The sequence below is a fragment of the Carlito syrichta genome, unplaced genomic scaffold (genome assembly GCF_000164805.1).
Source record: "Carlito syrichta isolate Samal-C Ts95f unplaced genomic scaffold, Tarsius_syrichta-2.0.1 Scaffold311915, whole genome shotgun sequence".
NCBI lineage: Eukaryota > Metazoa > Chordata > Mammalia > Primates > Tarsiidae > Carlito > Carlito syrichta.
In genome coordinates this window covers 293,687-313,796 of record NW_007256011.1, presented here as the reverse complement: position 1 = coordinate 313,796, position 20,110 = coordinate 293,687, and the positions used below count along the sequence as shown (strand labels likewise).

Sequence of the window (20,110 nt, the reverse complement as noted above, 5' to 3'; positions counted from 1 at the left end):
GGGGCCCGGGCGGGACGGGTGAGTTCCGAGCCGGCTTCAGCTCCGTCCCTACCCGCGCGCCCGGCTCCTGGCGCGCCGCGAGCTGCAGCCGTGCCTCGGGGTTGGGTTTCGAATCCTTGACAGAGTTGGGGGAAAGTCAGGCACCAGGCAGCTTCTGGAGGAGTAGCTCAGAAACACGTGTCTCTAGCCCGAACCCCACCCGCGGGGATGCTCTGGGTGGGAGGGGAGCGAGTGTGGACGGAGGGGCGGGGAGCCGGCTCCTGCGGCCAGTTGGAGGAAAAGGTGGTGAGAGGGGTTGAAGTCTGTGTCCCGTGTAAAGTAGGAACCGAGGCTCGGGCGCGAGTTCCAGGCCAAGATTTAGCTTCTCCAAGCCAGTTTCCTCGACTCTGAGAAAGGGTCGTTTATTTCAGGAATGAATGAGGCCTGGTGGCGAGAAGTTTCTTTGAAGAGCTTTAAAAGGAAATGGGATAGAGTTCATCCGCGTGCAGCGGATGGGGGAAGGAACGATTATATACGATTCGTTGATATGATCCCGTTACTAGAGACGGGAAAGATGCCTTAAAATTGGCTTAAGCAAAAGAACTGAAAAACTGGTTTCTAGGATAGTAGATTTATCTCCTAGAAAAGAGGAGGACTGTAGGACAGAAAGGCTGTTGTAATATTACAAATATTCAAAGACCAGGAATGATGCAGTCTAGTGCCTAGAAAGGTTTGGGTTTTTTCTTTTTATTTCGAAAAAGTGACACATATTCCTGTTGCAAAATCAATTGCCTAAGTCACTTTGGTTCAACCAGTGTGTTGAAGCTGAAAGTCCTTGAGTTCATATAAATTCACACCAGCCAACACCACTGAGTAGATTCTCTTTGGTGATCTATCTATCTATCTATATGCTTTTTGGGGGGTAATTAGGATTTAGATTCTTAGGAGTAAGGAGTCTTCAGCTAGCCAATGGTGTTAACTGCATCTATATGAGAGGAGAGAGGAGAATTATAGAAAAGCCATTGAGAGCATGAGATTTCTAGTAGGACAGAGCTGGGATTAGATGCCAGCCTTACTACATGTTAGGTCTTGTGCCTGAGGAAGTTACTTAACCTTTCTGACCCTCCCTTTTCCTGTCCATAAAATGCGAGAGGTTGGGCATGGTGGCTCACACCTATAATCCCAGCACTTTGGAAGGCTGAGGTGAGAGGATTGCCTGAGCTAATGGTTTGAGACCAGCCTGGAAAGTTGGCCAGACCTCATCTCTACAATAAATAAAAAAAAAAAAAATCAGCGGGGCATGGTGGCATGTGCCTGTAGTTCCAGCTACTTGGAAGGTTGAGGTGGAAGGATTACTTGAGCCCAGCAGTTTGAGGCTGCGGTGGCCGTAAATATGCCACTGCACTCCAACCTGGGCAACAGTGAGACTCCAACTCAAAAAAAATGAGAGAAATAATTTCTACTTCATATAAGGTTATTGTGAGGATTTGGTGAGATAATATACATAAAGGCTATAATTGGCTTATCAAGGTGCTTAACAAATGCCAGTAATAATAATAATAATAATAGTAATAATAATAAAGTAGTGTTGGCTCCATTTTGGGTAATCGATTGCTACAGGAGGTCAATGGGGTGGTTGTGTCATACACAGAGCCTAGTAACTATGCAGAGTAAATAAATGTAGGGTATCTGATTTTGTGATTGCTTGAACCACTGTAGCAAGAGGGAATTAATTAACCCTTTGCACTCTGATGTCCCCTCTCAGGGGACATGAAAAAAAATACTGGTGGTTATGCGGGACAAATGTATGAAAGTGCAGATTTTTAAAAAACATATGTTTCCTTGAAGTTTGCCATTCAAAAACAATGAAAAACCTGTGTCTCATGTGAAATTTGTCAAGCCTTTGATCTATCTGATGAGAAGTGGTTTTCAGGAATCATGAGTGCGTCTTTTCACATCATCTTTGAACAACAGACTGGACAATAAATTACATATTATTAGTGTGAAAGGAAGAAAATGAGACTGCATATGTCTGCTCAACTAAAAAAACATTGGGTGGAAGGTGTCCACCAAATTACTATTGCACAACATGTGTCAATGGACCTGTAATGCATGTCGGTGACTGTTACGTGTTACCACAGGTTAGAAAATATGAGATAGAAAATTTTGATTTTTTTGTCATAGATAAGTTCCTTAATGTCCAAAATTCCATTGTAAACCAAATATTATTATAATAAAATAATTGGTTCCAACATTATACTATTTCATATTAAGAGATTTGTTTTCCTTTTTTGTTAAAGATTTTTTTTTGTGTTGGAGTCTCACTCCATCATGCAGGCTGGAGTGCAGTGGCATGCTCATGGCTACTCCAGCGTCGACCCCCTGGGCTCAGGCAGTTTTTCCGCCTCAGCCTTCCAAGTAGCCAGAACTACAAGCGTGTGCTACCATGCCCAGCTAATTTTGGATTTATTGTAGAAACGAGGTCTTCCTGAGTTGCCCGGGCTGGTCTCGAATCCATGGGCTCAGGTAATCCACTTGTCTCGGGCTCCCAAGGTGCTGGGATTACAGGTGTGCCACTGCGTCTGGCCTGTTTCTCACTACTTCATAAAAAAGTGCGGTCAGCCGGGCTCGGTGGCTCAGTCTATAATCCCGCACTTTGGGAGGCTGAGGTGAGTGGATTGCCTGAGTCCGCGGGTTTAAGACCAGCCCGGGCAACTCAGCAAGACCTCATCTCTACAATAAATCAAAAAAATTAGCCAGGCATGGTAGTGCGCACCTGTAGTTCCAGCTACTTGGAAGGCTGAGGCGGGAGGATCGCCAGAGCCCAGCAGATTGAGGTGGGCAACAGAGTGAGACTCCAACTCAAAAAAAAAAAAAAAAGTGCAGTCGAGTTGCTATTAGGCTGTCCATGAGATGTCTCTGAGTGCAAATGGTAAATGAGTTGATGACAGGTCTTTGTAGTGACACTTTATGTTTTTGTTGATGTTATGGATGAGAATAGTGGATATGCTGATCAGAAAGATTTGCTGGTAGGCTGAACTTGGGATATGTAGCTGATATACTGGATTTAGAAAGACTTTAAGACAAGGCCTTAAATTATGTCATAGCTGACATTATGGAGAATACTTTGTTTCTAAAAATTTTTTTGGTTATTGAAACATTTATTTTTAGTTTTTAAAATTTTTATTATATTTTGAGCCTGGGTCTCACTCTGTTGCCCAGGCTGGAGTGCAGTGGCATGATCATATCTCACTGCAGCCTCAAACTCCTAGGCTCAAGCAGTTCTCCCACCTCAGTCTCCCAAGTAACTGGGATTATAGGCATGTTCCACCACTTCTGGCTAATTTATTTTATTTTATTTTATTTTTTGAGTCGGAGTCTCACTCTGTTATCTAGGCTGGAGTGCCTTGGTATGTCCACTCCAGCCTCTATCTGCTGGGCTCCAGTGATCCTTCCATCTCAGCCTTCCAAGTAGCCAGAATTATAGATGCATGCTACCATGACTGGCTAATTTATTTATTTATTTATTGTAGAGATGAGGTCTCGCCAAGTTGCTTGAGCTGGTCTCGAACCTGTGGGCTCAGGCAGTCCACCCGCCTTAGCCTCCCAAAGTGCTGGGATTACAGGCTGAGCCACCAAGCCTGGCAATTTTTTTTTTTTTTTTTTTTTTTAATAAAGACCCAAGTCGCACTATGTTGCCCAACCTAGTCTGGAACTCCTGGCCTCAAGGGATCTTCCTGCCTGGGACTCCCAAAGTGTTGGGATTACAGGTGTGAGGCACTGTGCCCAGCCTAAAACAAATGTATTATAGAAAATTTGGAAAGAAGATTTTTAAAAACCCACCCATAATTGCTATACTTAGACATGACACTTCTTAATGTTTTGATGTATATTCTTCTAGAAGACAACTCAAAATAGGAATCAAACCACACATGATGTTTTCTAACCAAACAGGATACAGCTAATAAATGGCATTATAGCATTGTCATCAGGATCCTGAAATGTAGAATCATAATGCCCAGGCAAAGCCTAATTCCATCAGTGATCCTAGGACAAATTATCTCACATCTCTGCCTCAGTGTTCTTATCTTAAAATGGGACCATACCAGAATCTGTATTGATAAATGAAGTAATTCATGTAAATACTTAGCATACTGCCTCACATTTAGTAACTACTCAATATGTTTATTAATATTTTAGACTCTTAAGGCACAGTGGGCCTAGAGGTTATCTGCCGTAATCCCCCCATTTTACAGGTGTGAAAGCAGACTCAGAGGGAAGTGACTTGCTTAATGCTGCACCACTGATTTTTAATCTAGTTGTGTCCTTATTCTCTCTCTGCTCAGATGCCACTTCATGAAGCCTTCCTTGTTTCCTTGCCTCCCCCTTGCCATGGCTGTGTTAGTCTGTCTTTCTTTGTGCTCCCATAGTCCTTTGTACCTACCTCTATAGTTTCTTTTTTTTTTTTGAGTTGGAGTCTCTGTCGCCCAGACTGGAGTGCAGTGGCCACTCCCGGCCACCGTAGCCTCGACCTGCTGGGCTCCGGCAATCCTTCCGCCTCAGCCTTCCAAGTAGCCAGAATTATAGGCATGCGCTACCACGCCCGGCTGATTTTTTGATTTATTGTAGAGATGAGGTCTCGCCTGCCCAGGCGGGTCTCGAACCCGTGGCAGTCCACTCACCTCAGCCTCCCAAAGGCGCAGGATTACAGGCTGAGCCACTGAACCCAGCTACCTCTATAGTTTCAATGTAAGTCTGGATTTATGATTTTACACTTCTGTCTCTCCCACTAGTCTGTGACTTTCTCAAGGGTATGGCTAATCTTCCAACTGTGTATCTTCACAACCAGGCTTTTTGACAACTGTTGAATGAATGTGTTGTGGGTGTTAGGAGAGAAAAGCTAACAAGTTGCAGAATAGTGTTCAGATGGTAGAAAGGGATAATTCCATTGTGTTTCATTCATTCATCTTATAAGTATTTATTGAGCACTTTCTATGTGCCAGACACAGGCCTGTGCAGGGAATTCTGTGCTGTGTAGGACAGACTGGTCCCTCTCATTGTGGAGTGTACAATCCAAAGGGAAAGACAGATCCAACAAGTTGCATGCTATGCTCGTTACTGTGCTGAGTGCTACAAAGGAGGATGATGGTGCCAGGAGAGCCAAGAACAGGGCACTTGGGCTTAACTGGGTGGAGAGAGGTCAGGAAGGCTTTTATGAGGATGGAGCTGGTAAGCCTCCGTCTGAAGGGTGAGGGCGAGCTAGGCAGCCAAGGGGAGGATTGGAGTCCCGGGTGTGGTGGTAGCATGTGCAAGGCCTGGAGGAGGGAAGGGGCATGGTCCGTTCTAGGAATTTAAGGAAGACTGGGATGGCAAAAGGTAAAGCTGGTGAGGTGGGCAGAGCTCAGATTTTGGAGAGCTTTCTAGATCATATTACAGATTTTTTACTTGAGCCTAGAGCAGTGGAAAGGGTGTCTGATACTGTTTTTAACTCTGAGTACTTGCTATTAGAGAGACGTTGACATAGGTATAAAGGGTGACCAGGATGATTTAGTCCAAAGAAGGAAGAAAAGGGAGTTATATGATACATGAAGCAGTATTACATGTAAGAGGAAGTAAGCTTGTTCTGTGTTGTGGAAAGCATACCTCGGACTAGTAGGTAGCTGTTCAAGGAGGCAGGTCTTGCCTGAATGTCAGAAACAGCTTCCTAATCCCTAGAATTGGTCATGACCAGAGTGTGCTGCCTAATGGGATGCAGGGAGTATTCAGGCAGAGGCTGCAAGACCACCTGCCAGGGAACCAGTAGCAGGAATTCCATGGGATTCATTCCACGGCAAATGGCCTGGAAGAGTTTTTGGGTCCCAAGAATCTGTTGTTCGGGTGAAATCTGCAAATTTCATACTGTCTTGCAAATGACTCAAAAGACCTGAAGCTTGACTTCATCACTTTCTTTAATCTGAAGATTCACAAACTTGGGATTTTTAAAAATATATTTGTAAAATGAAGTGGGTTAGTTCTTAACTTTATTAATATTAAATTTTTGAAGGTGTATTTATTGAATTACTTAGATAAAGGAATCCTTATAGTTGCCAGAAACAAATACCTGTTTATGGTAGGTTGATCTCAAGCTGACAGTCATGGCTAAAGAAAGCCAATGTGTAAACTCAAGTTATCATTTCAAGCAAAAAGAAAAATAGCATTCCAAGAGAAACCCAACTCTGGAATAACAAGTACTGGCTACTCAAGGGATGCTCTTATATTCATTTGTAAATTGGAAGAGAGGGCCAAAGAAAATAGAGGAATTGGATGTTTCTTCTCCTGGGGAAAGTTTGGACATTGTGCATTTCACCACATTCAGGTTACAGAGTAAGAAGCAACAGGCACTAATCCTTAGTGGTGTGTTGCCTGTAATCGGCGAGGGACTCAAGGCAAGGAGGGCTAGAGGTAATTGTGATAGAGGTGATGGATGGAGCTGCATTCTCATTTGGAATGGGAACGGCGGGTAGGAATTGTCTCCAGACCGTTTGAGTCTGGAGGAGCAGCTTGAGGGGAGAGGATGACAGAGATCCAAGCACTAGGGTAGAATGTAATGAAAGTTTCCGCTTCCTGGGCATGAGCTGGGGCACGGCATCTCCCTCATCCCTCTCCTCTGTTTTGTCTCCAGTATGCTTTGTTGGTGTACAGAAAAGATTCATTTCATTCCCCCTGCCCCTCTTTTCCTCCTGGGTGAGTGGATTCCTGGGATGCAGTTTGACTTAGCATGCCTACTTTACAAGGTGGATTCCTACTTTTCTGAAAACTGAGCTGGTTAACATTCAGCTCCAAAAATGTTTTCTCTCTTTACCTGAGCCTCACCTGCATCTTGGTTGATTTAACAGTTAAGATGGATAGTGCGGTCTAGTGGATGAATGAGCTGAGATTTTTTTTTCCTTTTTTTTAAAACCTTTTGGAAAAAGCTGAGTCAAAGAATCTGATTGCAAACCCTAAACTGTTGCTTGACATATGGGGCGTAATGATCTCTGCAGGGAGAGATGCGATTCTGTGGGCAGTCAGGCTTCACTCCGCGCTCTGTCTTCATGGACTAATGCATCTCTTGTTGATCTTTCCTTTTGGGAACAACGCAGCCAGCAGAGGCTACCAAAAGAAAGCACCACGCGTCCAGTGAGGCTCCCTCAGCAAAACGGAGGAACAAAACATCATTGCTCCCAGCCAAGAAAACTACTGTCAGAGAAACTCAAGGGACATTTAAGGGAAACATACAGAAAATGTTTTCTCCAAATAAGTATTTGGGTAGCATAAGTGACAGAAACCAAGAGGAGAAACCATGTGTTAAGACTTCATCGTTGTTTAAAAACAACCCTGAAATTCCAGAACTCCACAGGTATGTCCAGATGCAAGTGCACTTCAAGAATAAAAGGATTTGTGTTCTGCCTTTTTATTGAAATTGATGTCTGGGTTTTTGTTCATCATTTGCAGACCCATAGTAAAACAGGTGCAAGAGAAAGTGTTTACTTCAGCTGCTTTTCATGAGCTGGGCCTCCACCCACACTTAGTAAGTATCTCTCGGTGTTTTTATGGGTCTGTTTTTTTGGTATGTTTCTTCATTTAGAATGTCTGAAATGACAGTTCTAAGAAGAGATATTAAAGAATGTTTATTTCTGCTCCAAGTTTCCTAAATGTTTGGGGGACTGTCCTGGGCATTATAGGTTGTGTAGCAGCATCCCGGGCCTCTACCTCTGTCTATCTCTAGTATGCTTTGTTGGTGGAGAGAAGAGATTCATTTCATTCCCCCTGCCCATCTTTTACTCCTGGGTGAGTGGATTCCTGCGATGCAGGTTGACTTAGCATGCATACTTCACAAGGTGGATTCCTACTTTTCTGAAAACTGAGCTGGTTAACATTCAGCTCCAAAAATGTTTTCTCTCTTTTCTGAGCCTCACCCACATCTTGGTTGATTTAACAGTTAAGATGGATACTGCGGTCTAGTAGATGAATGAGCTGAGATTTCTTTTCCTTTATTTCTGCTCCAAGTTGACTTTTTCCTCTATATGCCAGGTGTAAGAACCAAAAATTTCTCTAGGCATTGCCACATGTCCTTGGGAGTCCTGAGGGGCTGACAGAATCACCCCGATAGAGAACCACTGGGTTGGAGGAACTTAGTTTGGTTGTCATACTCAGTGTCATCTCCATATTTTTTCCTTTTTGTGTCATTTCCTAACTATAATTGTATCTAAAAATTGATAAAAATATTTTTCATCTTCTCTTTTAGATTTCTACAATAAATACAGTCTTAAAAATGTCTAGTATGACCAGGTAAGAGTTCCAGTCTAATCTTGATTTCTTAGGGCTTACGTGACTATAACCAGTCAAACTCTGTCTGTGGAAGACAGAGCCAAGTTGTGCCTTGTTGAAAAACAGTGCCAGGTTGTTGACCAAAGAGAGCTTGTCAGATCACTTAGCTGCTCATTTTCTCCACCTATTAAATGGAAAGACTGGGTTTTCATCCAGTTCTGCCCTTGGCTCCAAACTGTAAGAGATGTCTGGTTCAGAAAGTGGTCGGTATGATATACACTGTTGTCTGTGCTTTTAAAAAAATAATTTGGCCAAAATATAGACTGTAATCATGTCATTTCTTAGTAAGAATTCAGGCCAACCAAAAAAGACAGGAGTAAATATTTGCTTGTTTTAATGGGATACTGAAAAAAATATTTTGAATCTTTGTTATAGTGATTACTCCCAGAAAATAAAAATAAAGAAGTAAAAAGTGTGGGGGGGTGAATGTCCTAATTTTGAGTATATGTGCTTCTGTGTTTTTCCATAATGATCACTTTTTACCTTTGTAAGTAAAAATGAATAAGAATATTGAAGACTATATTAGGGAACCCCCACCAGTCTTTTCTTCTTGTTGTTTTATCAATCAGATTTAACTAATTTCTGTATTCGTTGTTGCTGGTTGTTTTTAAATACACATGTAGGCACATAATGCAATGTGTCTATAACCTTTTTCTTGAAGAGTGGACTGCTGCTGCTGGCTGTCTGAATAGTTTTCAAGCTTCCTTTTGCTAGTCTGCATGGAAATCTTTCCACTGTGTTTTGTTTTGTCCCATATTCCTGTTACAGAAGACAAGAGTGTATGTGGCTCACTTTTACGATGACTAATTTGTTGTCATGGCTGTCCCAGTTTTCAAAAAATTAGTTTACTAGAATGGCTATTCTCTGGCTTGCCTTACCATTTTCAGTTAAGTTCAAGAAACATAACTAGGGTTTTATACTTTTAATCATCAAAAATTTCTTAGTATGTTCACGTGAATGTTTCAGTAACTTTCTAGGGGTTCTAGTTGATGGACAAGTCAAAATGTGGGGCAGTTGCATTTTATGTGTCCTACATCTCTGCCTATAAACATAACGTGGGTATTTATAGACGTGTTTTTTCTTTCTGGTGACCCCAGTGTTCAGAAGCAGAGTATTCCTGCGTTGCTGGAAGGGAGAGATGCTCTTGTGAGATCCCAGACAGGCTCAGGTCAGTTGTTGTTTTATCTCTGCCCTTCTTCCTCTGTACCTAGGCCCGTGGTCATGTGGTAGGTTTTGTTGTAAGGTGTCTGTGTTGGTGATGGCTGTTTTGTCTTGTTTGGGAGAGGGAGACTGTGCTTGCTTTGATTAGAGCCCTGACTTTGTTCACATTATGAAAGGTAGGGGACGCTGATGGTGCCATGATCAGGAATGATTAGGAAGTAGTCAAGTTCTGCTGTCATGTGCTCAGAGCCTGTTCAGGGCTTTGCCAGGTCTCACTGTCTGTGGCCAGAGCTGCCCATTCTCACTCTGGTGGGGTATGAATATTTTCTTCACATAGTGAGTTCTGGCCTGAGCACACGCTGATTGAATGCTGATCACTGTGCTTGAGGCCGGAACACTGTTTTTGTCATGTTCCAGGCCAGTCTGGACTTGGTCTTTGGATCTTTCTCTGCTGAACTCCAGTCCTACCAGCTCAGCCACCATTATGGTGACCGGAAACCCAAAGTTTTGGCATCTCTTGGCATCTTGGTCTTTAGAGTCTAGCTCTTGGGTTCAAACTGTCTAATAATCACATCAGCACTGCGGAAGACATGTGATCGACCATGAGAGGGCCACCTGTGAGAATAGGGAGGACTTCAGAGGAGGAATGATCTAGTTCCAGTAGGTGACCGTCTCGTTGAGCTTTTGTAAACTTCAGAAAATATATCGTTCTCTTTCTTGTTAATGAATAAAGGAGCTGAAGCTTCAGGTTTTTTTAGAATGACTGAATTTGCAAAGCAGAATTAGTAATTGTGGCATTCAGGTAAATTCCCTTTGTCATTTCTCTTGGATATACAATGTGGTTTCTTTTCCCCAGAATTTGGTTCTACTCGAAGATAGCAAAGCCTGTTTCCTTTATGTCCTTTGCTTTTCTTTCATCTACAGGGCTTGTGATTTTAATGATTTTTGCACTTTTTTTAAAAAAAGGTAAAACTCTTGCTTATTGCATCCCTGTGGTCCAGTCTCTTCAAGCAATGGAGCCAAAAATACAGGTGAGTTTGTGTTTTCCTACCATTGTCCATAAGCAACCATCCAGCTGAACTATAGCAGTAGCATTAGGACTAAAACAATCTGTTTCATTTAGCATTGATTTCTCCTCATTTTAATTTATTTACTACATAAACATGTTGCATCTAAAGACTGTGCCCAGGTGGAATAAAATAAATATTCCTCTGACAGTTGTCACAGTAAGTATAACAGGCAACATTGTAAAGAGCTAGCTCCCCATGTAGCAGACATTGTGCCGCAGGCTTTGCATGTGTATCTTCTTGAATCTTTAACTGCCCCTTGCCCCACCAAGTTGTAGGTACTCCTGCGTGTTGATCCCAGTTTTACAAAGAAAATTAGGCTTAGGAAAGCTAACTAACCAAGGCCATGCAACAAATAATGGCAGAACTAGATTTCCACCTCAGTTCTTTTTGGCACCAGAGACCAAGCTCCTTACTCTGTGTCATGATTTTATGGTGGAGATTAATTGCGTCGCCTATGCTCTGTGGGGACAGTATTTCTGTGTCTTCCATGGTACTTAGCCTGGAACTTCTACAAAATGATCACTCAGTAAATTTCTCAAGATGGTTTGATTTTGTAACTGTGCATCTACGTTCTTATCTTGAGTCTGTGTTGTAAATTATGTAAGGAATTAAATTCCAACCAGGTGTGGTGGCATGTGCCTGTAGTCCTGGCTACTCTGGAAGCTGAATGAGGCGGGAGAATCTTGGCTACTCTGGAAGCTGAATGAGGCAGGAGAATCTCTTGCGCCCAGGAGTCAGATGCTGCAGTAAGCTCTAGCCTGGGTTACAGAGTGTGAGACCCTGTCTCTAAAAAGAGGGAGAAAAAGACAAAAAAAGGGACAGAAAGATAGAGATAGGGACAGAGAGATACAGACAGAGAAGAAAGGAAGAAGATTTTAACCTTCTATTCTAAGTGCCAATGTGTTGTTTATTTTTAACCAAGAAGGCAGAACTTTTTATTTAAACAGTGACTTATCATGAGCAGTAGATGTGAAAATATGCACCCAATTAGTGGGTTTGACAATTAGACTCTTGTTTTTAAGATTATCTAGAATTTATCTTTAGTTGTGAAACATGTTCAGTTAGTGCCTGGACCAAGGGGGCCAAAATTTGGGTTCCCTGGGTGGCTGGTTAGCTGTTATGGTCTGTGGGGATAAGCTTCATCTCTAACCTCAGCCCGGAATCCGACATAATTGAGGGAGAATAATTGAGCCCTAGTTATTCCCAGTTGAGAGGAAATGATGAGACAGAAATAGGAAGTGAGGTGAGTGCACAAAACTGATGAGAAGAGCTCATTGGTTCCTGTTTTTCTCAGTTTGGCTATCAAGCCTACCTAACATCTGAGTGACAAAATAAATGATAGTATTGCATTATAGTCCATAGACTAAAACAAATATCCATGAGTCCAAAGTGATATAAATAAATTATTTTATAGATAAATAAATGGACCGGGCCCAGTGGCTCAGCCTGTAATCCCAGCATTTTGGGAAACTGAGGCAAGTGATGGCCTGAGGCTGTGGGTTTGAGACGAGCCCGAGTAAACTGGCGAGACCTCGTCTCTACAATTTAAAAAAAAAAAAAAAAAATGTAAACCAGGCTCGGTGGCTCAGCCTGTAATCCCGCGCCTTTGGGAGGCTGAGGTGAGTGGATTGCCTGAGCCCGTGGGTTCAAGACCCGCCTGGGCAACTTGGTGAGACCTCATCTCTACAATAAATTAAAAAAAAATTAGCCGGGCGTGGTAGCGTGCGCCTGTAGTTCCAGCTACTTGGAAGGCTGAGGTGGAAGGATCGCTGGAGCCCAGGAGGTCGAGGCTGCGGTGGCCAGGAGTGGTCACTGCACTCCAGTCTGGGCGACAGAATGAGACTCCAACTAAAAAAATAAAAAAAATAATAATAATTATAATTAGCCAGACATGGTAGCATGTGCCTGTAGTTCCAGCTACTTGGAAGGCTAAGGCAGAAGGATCATGGGAGTCGAGCAGGTCAATGCTGGGGTGGCCGTGAGTGTGCCACTACACTCCAGCCTGGGTGACGGAGTGAGATGCCGACTAAAATAATGATAATAATAATGATAAATGAGGAGAAGGAAAAGCCCTTCCTTATGGTAGAATTCCAATGAATAAGTGTAGAAGTGATAGAAATAGAAAATCACCACTTGACAGATGCCATGGTAATATTTTGTGACATGAATTATCATAGATGCTAACATGAGTGAATGAAAGTGTGATGAAAAATGGAATATTTATATTGTATTAAAATATCTCCACAGGCTGGGCTTGGTGGCTCAGCCTGTAATCCCAGCACTTTGGGAGACCGAGGTGAGTGGATTTCCTGAGCCCGTGGGTTCAAGACCCACCCGGGCAACTTGGTGAGACTTCATCTCTACAATAAATCAAAAAATCAGCCGGGCGTGGTAGCGCATGCCTGTAATTCCGGCTACTTGGAAGGCTGAGGCAGAAGGATCGCCGGAGCCCAGCAGGTCGAGGCTGCGGTGGCCGGGAGTGGCCACTGCACTCCAGTCTGGGCAACAGAGTGAGACTCTAACTCAAAAACAAAAACAGAAACCTCCACACAAGATACTTTTTAATTACAAAGGGAAAAGCAGTAACTCTACAATAAAAAAGCCCGACTGTCATCTCTTTAACCGAGTGAAGGATGTTGTATCACCAGTAATGAGGTGTTTTAACCTAGCATGCCTCCTGAGGAAGACACTGAGGAGGACACATCACTTCTGTGGTTTTCTTTTTCTTTTTTTTTTTTTAAGAAAGCAGGATTTATTGAGAGGACAAAAATGCTTCCACAGTGGGAGGGGACTTAAGGGGGTTGCCCACCTCTGTGGTTTTCTTGCCAAAAATTTGTAACCTGAATTTGATCATAAGGAATCCCCAGATAAATCCAAATAAAGGGACATTCTAGAAAATAACTGGTCAGTATTTGAAAGTATTAAGGTCTTAACAAAGAAATACTAAAGAGCTGCTCCAGAATGAAGGCGACATGACAATGAAATACAACATGGTAGTCCTGAATTTGATCCTGGTCTGGAAATAGGACATTAACAGGTCAGTTAGCCAGGCTCGGTGGCTCAGCCTGTAATCTCGCGCCTTGGGAGGTTGAGGTGAGTGAATTGCCTGAGCCCGTGGGTTCGAGACCTGCCTGGGCAATTTGGTGAGACCTCATCTCTACAATAAATCAAAAAATTGGCCGGGCGTGGTAGTGCGCTCCTGTAGTTCCAGCTACTTGGAAGGCTGAGGCGGAAGGATCGCCGGAGCCCAGCAGGTCGAGGCTGCGGTGGCCAGCCACTGCACTTCAGTCTGGGCGACAGAGTGAAACTCGAACTCAAAAAAAACCAAAACAAAACAGGTCAGTTGATGAAATTTGAATAAGGTCTATAGATGAATTCATAGCATTGAATCAGTGTTAATTTCCTACTTTTTGAGAATTGATAACATGAGGAAGCTGAGAGAAGGGTTTATGGGAAGTCCTTGTACTATTTTTATAATTTTTTTGTAAGAATAAAATTATTTCATAATGAATAGGTTAAAGATTTTTTTATATCAATTAAAAAAGAAACCCTATGAAAGTGCCCAAATGTTGGAACCTGATATAGCCATTAAACGTGATATTTCTTCAATTACTATTTGTGAACTTAGGCAAATGTTCTTGCCTTACTAATTGAAAAGGACAGACTCCAAAACAGTATTTATAGTATGACTCCAATTTCATAAATAATAATGGTGTGTATATATGCATAAAAAGACTAGACGTTTCTTTAGCAAACTATTAATATTGGTTTTCTCTGAGATGGAATAATGAGGGATTTTATTTCCTAAAGGCAACTGATTGTTTTTCCCATTAAGTGCTTTACAGTGAGATAATTTGTGTAAAGTGCTTCACATTGTCCCTGGTACATAGTTAGAGAATTATAAATGTGCATTATTATAATCATGTAGGAAAGTCTCATCTACTTATACACTCCAAGAGAACTTCTTGCCAGTAGTGGTTTTTTCTTTATGCCAATTTGGAGAGTTTGGGAATGTTAGAACTAGAATGTCTTGGGCAGTTCTAGTCCAACTCTCATTTCAAAGATCTGTGATCTGAGGATGAGAGAGATTTAATGACAAGCACATGAGGAGGGCTGTGTGATGGGCGGTTCTGCTTAAATCATGGGTCAGAGTGTAACTTTAGGCAAATCATTTCATCCTCTGGGCCTCAGCATCTTCCTCTGTGGTACCCAGACAATAGCAGGGCCTGAGGATTAAATGAGCTGATGCATGTGATGTATTCAGATGTGGTATCCAGCACCTGGTGACAGTACGTGCTCATTACATCTTAGCTATCATTGACAACTGCGTGGCTACTTTGAAGGGTGATGATATGATTTGCTTGTATTCAGAACCATAACAAGCCATGTAGTTTTTTATTGGCTCAAATATTTTAAAATATCACTAGCAGATCATTCTATTAAAGACTGCAACGTTCTGTAGAAACAGTTTTCCAAGCCCCAATTTAATTCACAAATTTCATGTAATATTCAGTATAATTCCTTGGAGTTCATTGTAAAATGATTTGACCTGTAAAAAATGTATCTTCAGGGAGCAACAAATCCAGGGCACCCAGCAGATTCTTAAATTACTTTGGCAATGACACAAGAATGGACTACTTCTCTGTGCTCGCACTCTTCACGTTGCTTTGGCTCTGATTTCTTTAACAGAGCATCCATCCTTCTTCACTTCCTTGTGCCCTGCGAGGAATTGATTTTTCTTTCTTCTTCTCTGTGTAGTAACACCTTTTGAAATGTCAGAATCTCCTAACGTCACACAGCGGCACGTTGATTCTGTTGTACTAGCATATTTACCGTTCCTAGCTTGGGTTCAGTGTAGTCTCACAAAGTTGATGTTGCGTACAGACGGCTCTGGTTTGAATTCCAAATCCTTTTCTTCTTATGGGTAAATGTTTCCTATGCAAAACATGAAAACCATCCTTGTAATTGAATTTACTGCTAAGTCTGTGTGCTTAGTTTCTACACTAACATTGTTTTGACTCGTTTAGTGTCTTTGAGCACTTGAGGTGTGCAAGCCACCGTTGACTTAGGGGCCTTTTCAGATGACTTTGGTTTCTTTTTTTACTAATATTTTTAGATATAGCATACTGTATATGTGAAAAAAAATTCAAAGAGTACCAAAACATATATAGTGAAACGTAAGTCATCTTACTCCCTGTTTCCCTTGGTGACACAGTTTGCTTCTCAGGATACAGTGGTTGTTATTACCAGCCTCTTGTGTATCCTCCCAGGAAAATTCTTGACATGTCAAGCAAATATGAGTATGCGTAATTCCTCTTCCTTCTTTTATGTGAAGTTTTGTGTGTGTTTGAACATTTTTCTGTTTTGTTGGTTTGATACGCAAATAGTCACTTTGTCATGATGTTCTATGCCTGGCTTTCGTTCCTGTAATATGTTTTGGGAATGATTTTTTATCAGCACTGTATTAGGCGGTCTTATTTATTTATTTATTTATTTATTTTTGAGGTGGGGTCTCACTCTGTAGCCCAGACTAGAGTGCAGTGTCCGCTCCCGGCCACCGCAGCCTCAACCTGCTGGGCTCCAGCGATCCTTCCGCCTCAGCTTTCCAAGTAGTTGGAACTGCAGGCGTGCACTATCACGCCCGGCTAATTTTTTGGTTTATTGTAGAGATGAGGTCTTGCCAAGTTGCCCAGGCGGGTCTCGAACCCTTGGGCTCAGGCAATCCACTCACCTCGGCCTCCCAAAGCACGAGATTACAGGCTGAGCCACCGAGCCCGGCTGGCCTTATTCTTTTTAATGGCTGCCTAGTATTTCATTTTATGTGTGTACCATAAATTACTGCATAATTCCCTTACTGCCTGGTGGAATTTACATTCTGCCTAGTGTTCTGCTGCTAACGGGGATCATATAAATACTGTATAGTCGGTAAAATATTCTATACCTTCTTTATGCACACATCTGTAGGAGAAATGTATATAAATGAAATTTGCTTTTATATTGTGGTAGATAATGCCAAATTTGCCTCTTTTTTTTTTTTTTGAGTCAGAGTCTTATTCTGTTGCCCAGACTGGAATACAGTGGGCATGCTAACAGCCACTACAGCCTCAACCTGCTGGGCTCAGGCTATCCTTCCACCTCAGCCTTCCAAGTAGCTGGAACCATAGGCATGCGCTACTACACTCAGCTAATTTTTTTTTTTTTTTTTTCTGGAGACAAGGTCTCACTGTGTTGCCCAGGCTGGTCTCGAATCTGTGAGCTCAGGCAATCCTCTCGCCTCAACCTCTGAAAGTGCTGGAATTACAGGCGGGAGCCACTGCACCCAGCTTCAGATTTGCCCTTTAAAGGGGTGATAGCCATAAGCACTTTGACCAGCAGCATAGAGTTCCTGTTACCTGTGCCCTCATTAGTACCATCTGCTCTTTTATTTTTTCTCAATTTATAGGGAAAATACTGTATTGTAGCTCAGTTTGAATTTCTCTTAGGAGTAAAGTTGAATTTTTTTTTTTTTAGTTGGAGTCTCACTCTGTTGCCCAGGCTGGAGTGCAGTGGCACACTCATGGCCACCGCAGCCTTGACCTGCTGGGCTCAGGCGATCCTTCCGCCTCAGCCTTCCAAGTCTCTAGAACTACAGGCAAGTGCCACCGTGCCCAGCTAATTTTTGACTTACGGTAGGGACAAGGTCTCGCCAAGTTGCCTGGGCTGGTCTCCAACCCGTGGGCTCAAGCAGTCCTCTCACTTCAGCCTCCCAAAGTGCTGGGATTATAGGCATGAGCCACTGCGCCTGACTGAACATTTTTTCATATGTGTAACAACTATATTTTGAATTCTGATGTCCATAAATTAGTTGTTTTTGCCCTTTCTTCATTTATTAAATTATAGGACTACTCTATAAGTTAAGAGCTAGTTCCCTTAGGTGTGGCATACTCCCCCGCCTCCAGGTTGTCATTTGACTCTTTATTTTGTTTGGGTATTATTTTTATATTCTGAGATTTAAAATTTTTGTGTAATAAAATGTGTCAGTGTTTTCTTTTAAGGTTTCTGAGTCATCTGTAATAAGGCCATTTTAATTCCAGCTTTATTTTCCCAACTTTATTTTTCTCTCAAAGGACTTTTGAATAAACCATCTTTTCCTTGCTGATATAAAATGGCCCTTACATTATTTCCTGAATTTCTATATGTGTATGATTCTATTCTAGACTATATTTGCTATTGTAATCTCTATTTTTGTCTCAGTATCATTATTTTTAATTGCTGTGACTTTAAATTATTTTTACATCTGATATGTTTTTCATAAATGTCTTGATTATTCTTGCACATTTATTTTTGACATCAACTTTGAAATCAGCTTGCCTGGTTATATGTGTTATTTTAGATATATGCATATATATACATATTTGTGGCATTTTTGTTGGAGTTACATTATATTTATGGATTGATTTAGGCAGAATTTGTTTATTTATAATATTGAACCTTCTTATCCTGGAATAGATTCCATTTATTTAAACTTTATGTTATGCCCCTTAGAAGTGTTTTAAAATTTTCATTATAGATTTTGTACATTTTTTGTTAGGCTTATTCTTTTTATCTTTTTTGTTGCTTTTATGTGTGATTTTTTTTTCTTTTTAGTATACTTTCTAACTTTCTGTATTGGAAGTCTCTTGATTTTTTATACATTAATTTTGCTTTCAGTTACTTGACTAAATTATCTTGTTTATAGCTTTTGATTATTATATTTTTTAGGATGAAATAAGGTCATCTAATAATGATAATTTTGCCTCCTACTTTCCAGTTTCATCCATCATATTTTTTTCTCTTGTCTGAAAATGGGGTTTTCTGCTTCCTTGTCTTGTCCTTTTCTCCACTGAGAATGCTTTCAGTGTTCTGTAAGTCACCACCCTTAGGTCCTGTTCATCTGGAGTCTGACTTTTATCTTACGGCGTTTTTCTCTGTGTCAACAGCGCAGTGACGGCCCCTATGCTCTGATCCTAGTGCCAACGAGAGAGGTAAGCAGGCTCAGTTTGGGGGCAAGTTTTGAGCGCAGCCTTTCACTGATGTCCTGTTGGGTTTAAAAATGGTTTTATCACTTCTCTCCCTACTACACAGACCCCTGCGATCCCTTTTTATTTGCCTACGAACCATCCTTCTGGTTCTTGTCAAGGAGAAAAAGTCAGGTACTCTTTGAAATTCGTAAGGTATAGGCCAAGTGCAGTAGTTCACATCTTCTTCCCAACATTGTGGGAGAAGCACTTGAGTTTGAGACCAGCCTGGGCAACATAGCGAGACCCCCATCTCTACAAAAAATTTAAAAAGAAAAAAATTAGCCAGGTGTGATGGTGCATGTCTGTAGTCCTAGATACTCAGGAAACTGAAGCTAGAGGATCACTTGAGCCCAGAAGTTCAGGGCTGCAATAAGCTTTGATTGTGCCTCTGCACTCTAGCCTGGAACACAGAACAAGACCCTGTCTCGAAAAGAAAAGAAAATTGTAGGTTTATATGGACAAGCATCTATTTCTCTGTTGTCTAAAAACTAACGACACCATTAAATTTCTATACCTTTAAAAGGGATTACAAGAATTGCATTTTTCTCTTTTTTGTTTGTTTGTTTGTTAACTTAAGTAAAAAACAAAAGCAGTTGGCTCTGAAAATGAGCCTTTATGTTTTTAAGAAGCTACTGCTAGGCCGGGCATGGTGGCTGAAGCCTTAATCCCAGCACTTTGGGAGGCCGAGACAAGAGGATTGCCTGAGCTAGGGGTTCAAGACCAGCCTGGGCAACTCGGTGGGATCTTGTCTCTACAATAAATAAAAAAATAAGCCGGGTGTGGTGTCACATACTTGTAGTTCCAGCTACTTGGAAGGCTGAGACGAAAGGATTGCCAGAGCCCAGCAGGTCGAGGCTGTGGTGGCCGTGAGTGTGCCACTGCACCCTAGCCTGGGCGACAGAGTGAGACTCCAACTCAAAAAAAAAAAAAAAAAAAAAAGCTACTGCTACTAAAAATTTTACTTGTTGCTGAAAGTTAAGCTTCTGAATATTTTTACTCTTTCTTAATAGAAATCTCTTCTATCTGATCTATTTTGTTTGCCCACAGAGCCGTTTTCAGACTAGGGTGTCTGTTTTCTATATCAAATGCTAATCACTTCTTTGCAGAGAGTTGATCACAGAGATGGAGATTCCAAGCCAGCCTTTTATACAGCCTTCAGTGCCCTTCTCAGCTCAGTCCAATGAAGGAGCAGGCCCAGAAGCTATTAACATTTTTGCAGCAGCAAACTTGCTACTTCCCTAGGATGCCTCATGAATACTAAATATGTGGAAACTGTATATCCTTGGATAAGTGGATTCTATAAGAGGCTTGTTTGAAGGTTGTTAATGGTTATAACCCACATTAGTTTTCACTGTCTCTGTTTTCCACTGGACTTGCTGGTTTGGTCGTTTTATTTACATGAACTTGGGGAGTGCTGTCTCCTAGTTCCCCTGCCACAGTTGTAGGACACAGTTACATCACCTTTAAGGTGAAGTTCCCAAAGGCTAGCCTTTGCATCACTATGATAGTTTA

General features: G+C 41.7%; 2 protein-coding genes across 2 annotated transcripts in view; one reads left to right on the top strand and one right to left on the bottom strand.

Annotated features, from left to right (window-relative positions):
• The window catches only part of GTF3C4 (general transcription factor IIIC subunit 4), a 28,053-nt gene extending 21,216 nt beyond the window's left edge, over nucleotides 1-6,837 (bottom strand). Inside the window, 2 exon segments of the mRNA XM_008069319.1 lie at nucleotides 53-115; nucleotides 6,832-6,837. Coding sequence (XP_008067510.1) covers nucleotides 53-115; nucleotides 6,832-6,837 — 69 coding nt within the window.
• A 404-nt stretch (nucleotides 6,838-7,241) lies between these two features.
• DDX31 (DEAD-box helicase 31) overlaps nucleotides 7,242-20,110 on the top strand; it is a 74,231-nt gene continuing 61,362 nt past the window's right edge. The window contains exons 1-6 of the mRNA XM_021718202.1: nucleotides 7,242-7,357; nucleotides 7,453-7,528; nucleotides 8,246-8,289; nucleotides 9,426-9,496; nucleotides 10,456-10,520; nucleotides 18,518-18,562. Coding sequence (XP_021573877.1) covers nucleotides 7,242-7,357; nucleotides 7,453-7,528; nucleotides 8,246-8,289; nucleotides 9,426-9,496; nucleotides 10,456-10,520; nucleotides 18,518-18,562 — 417 coding nt within the window. The remainder of the gene's footprint in view (nucleotides 7,358-7,452; nucleotides 7,529-8,245; nucleotides 8,290-9,425; nucleotides 9,497-10,455; nucleotides 10,521-18,517; nucleotides 18,563-20,110) is intronic.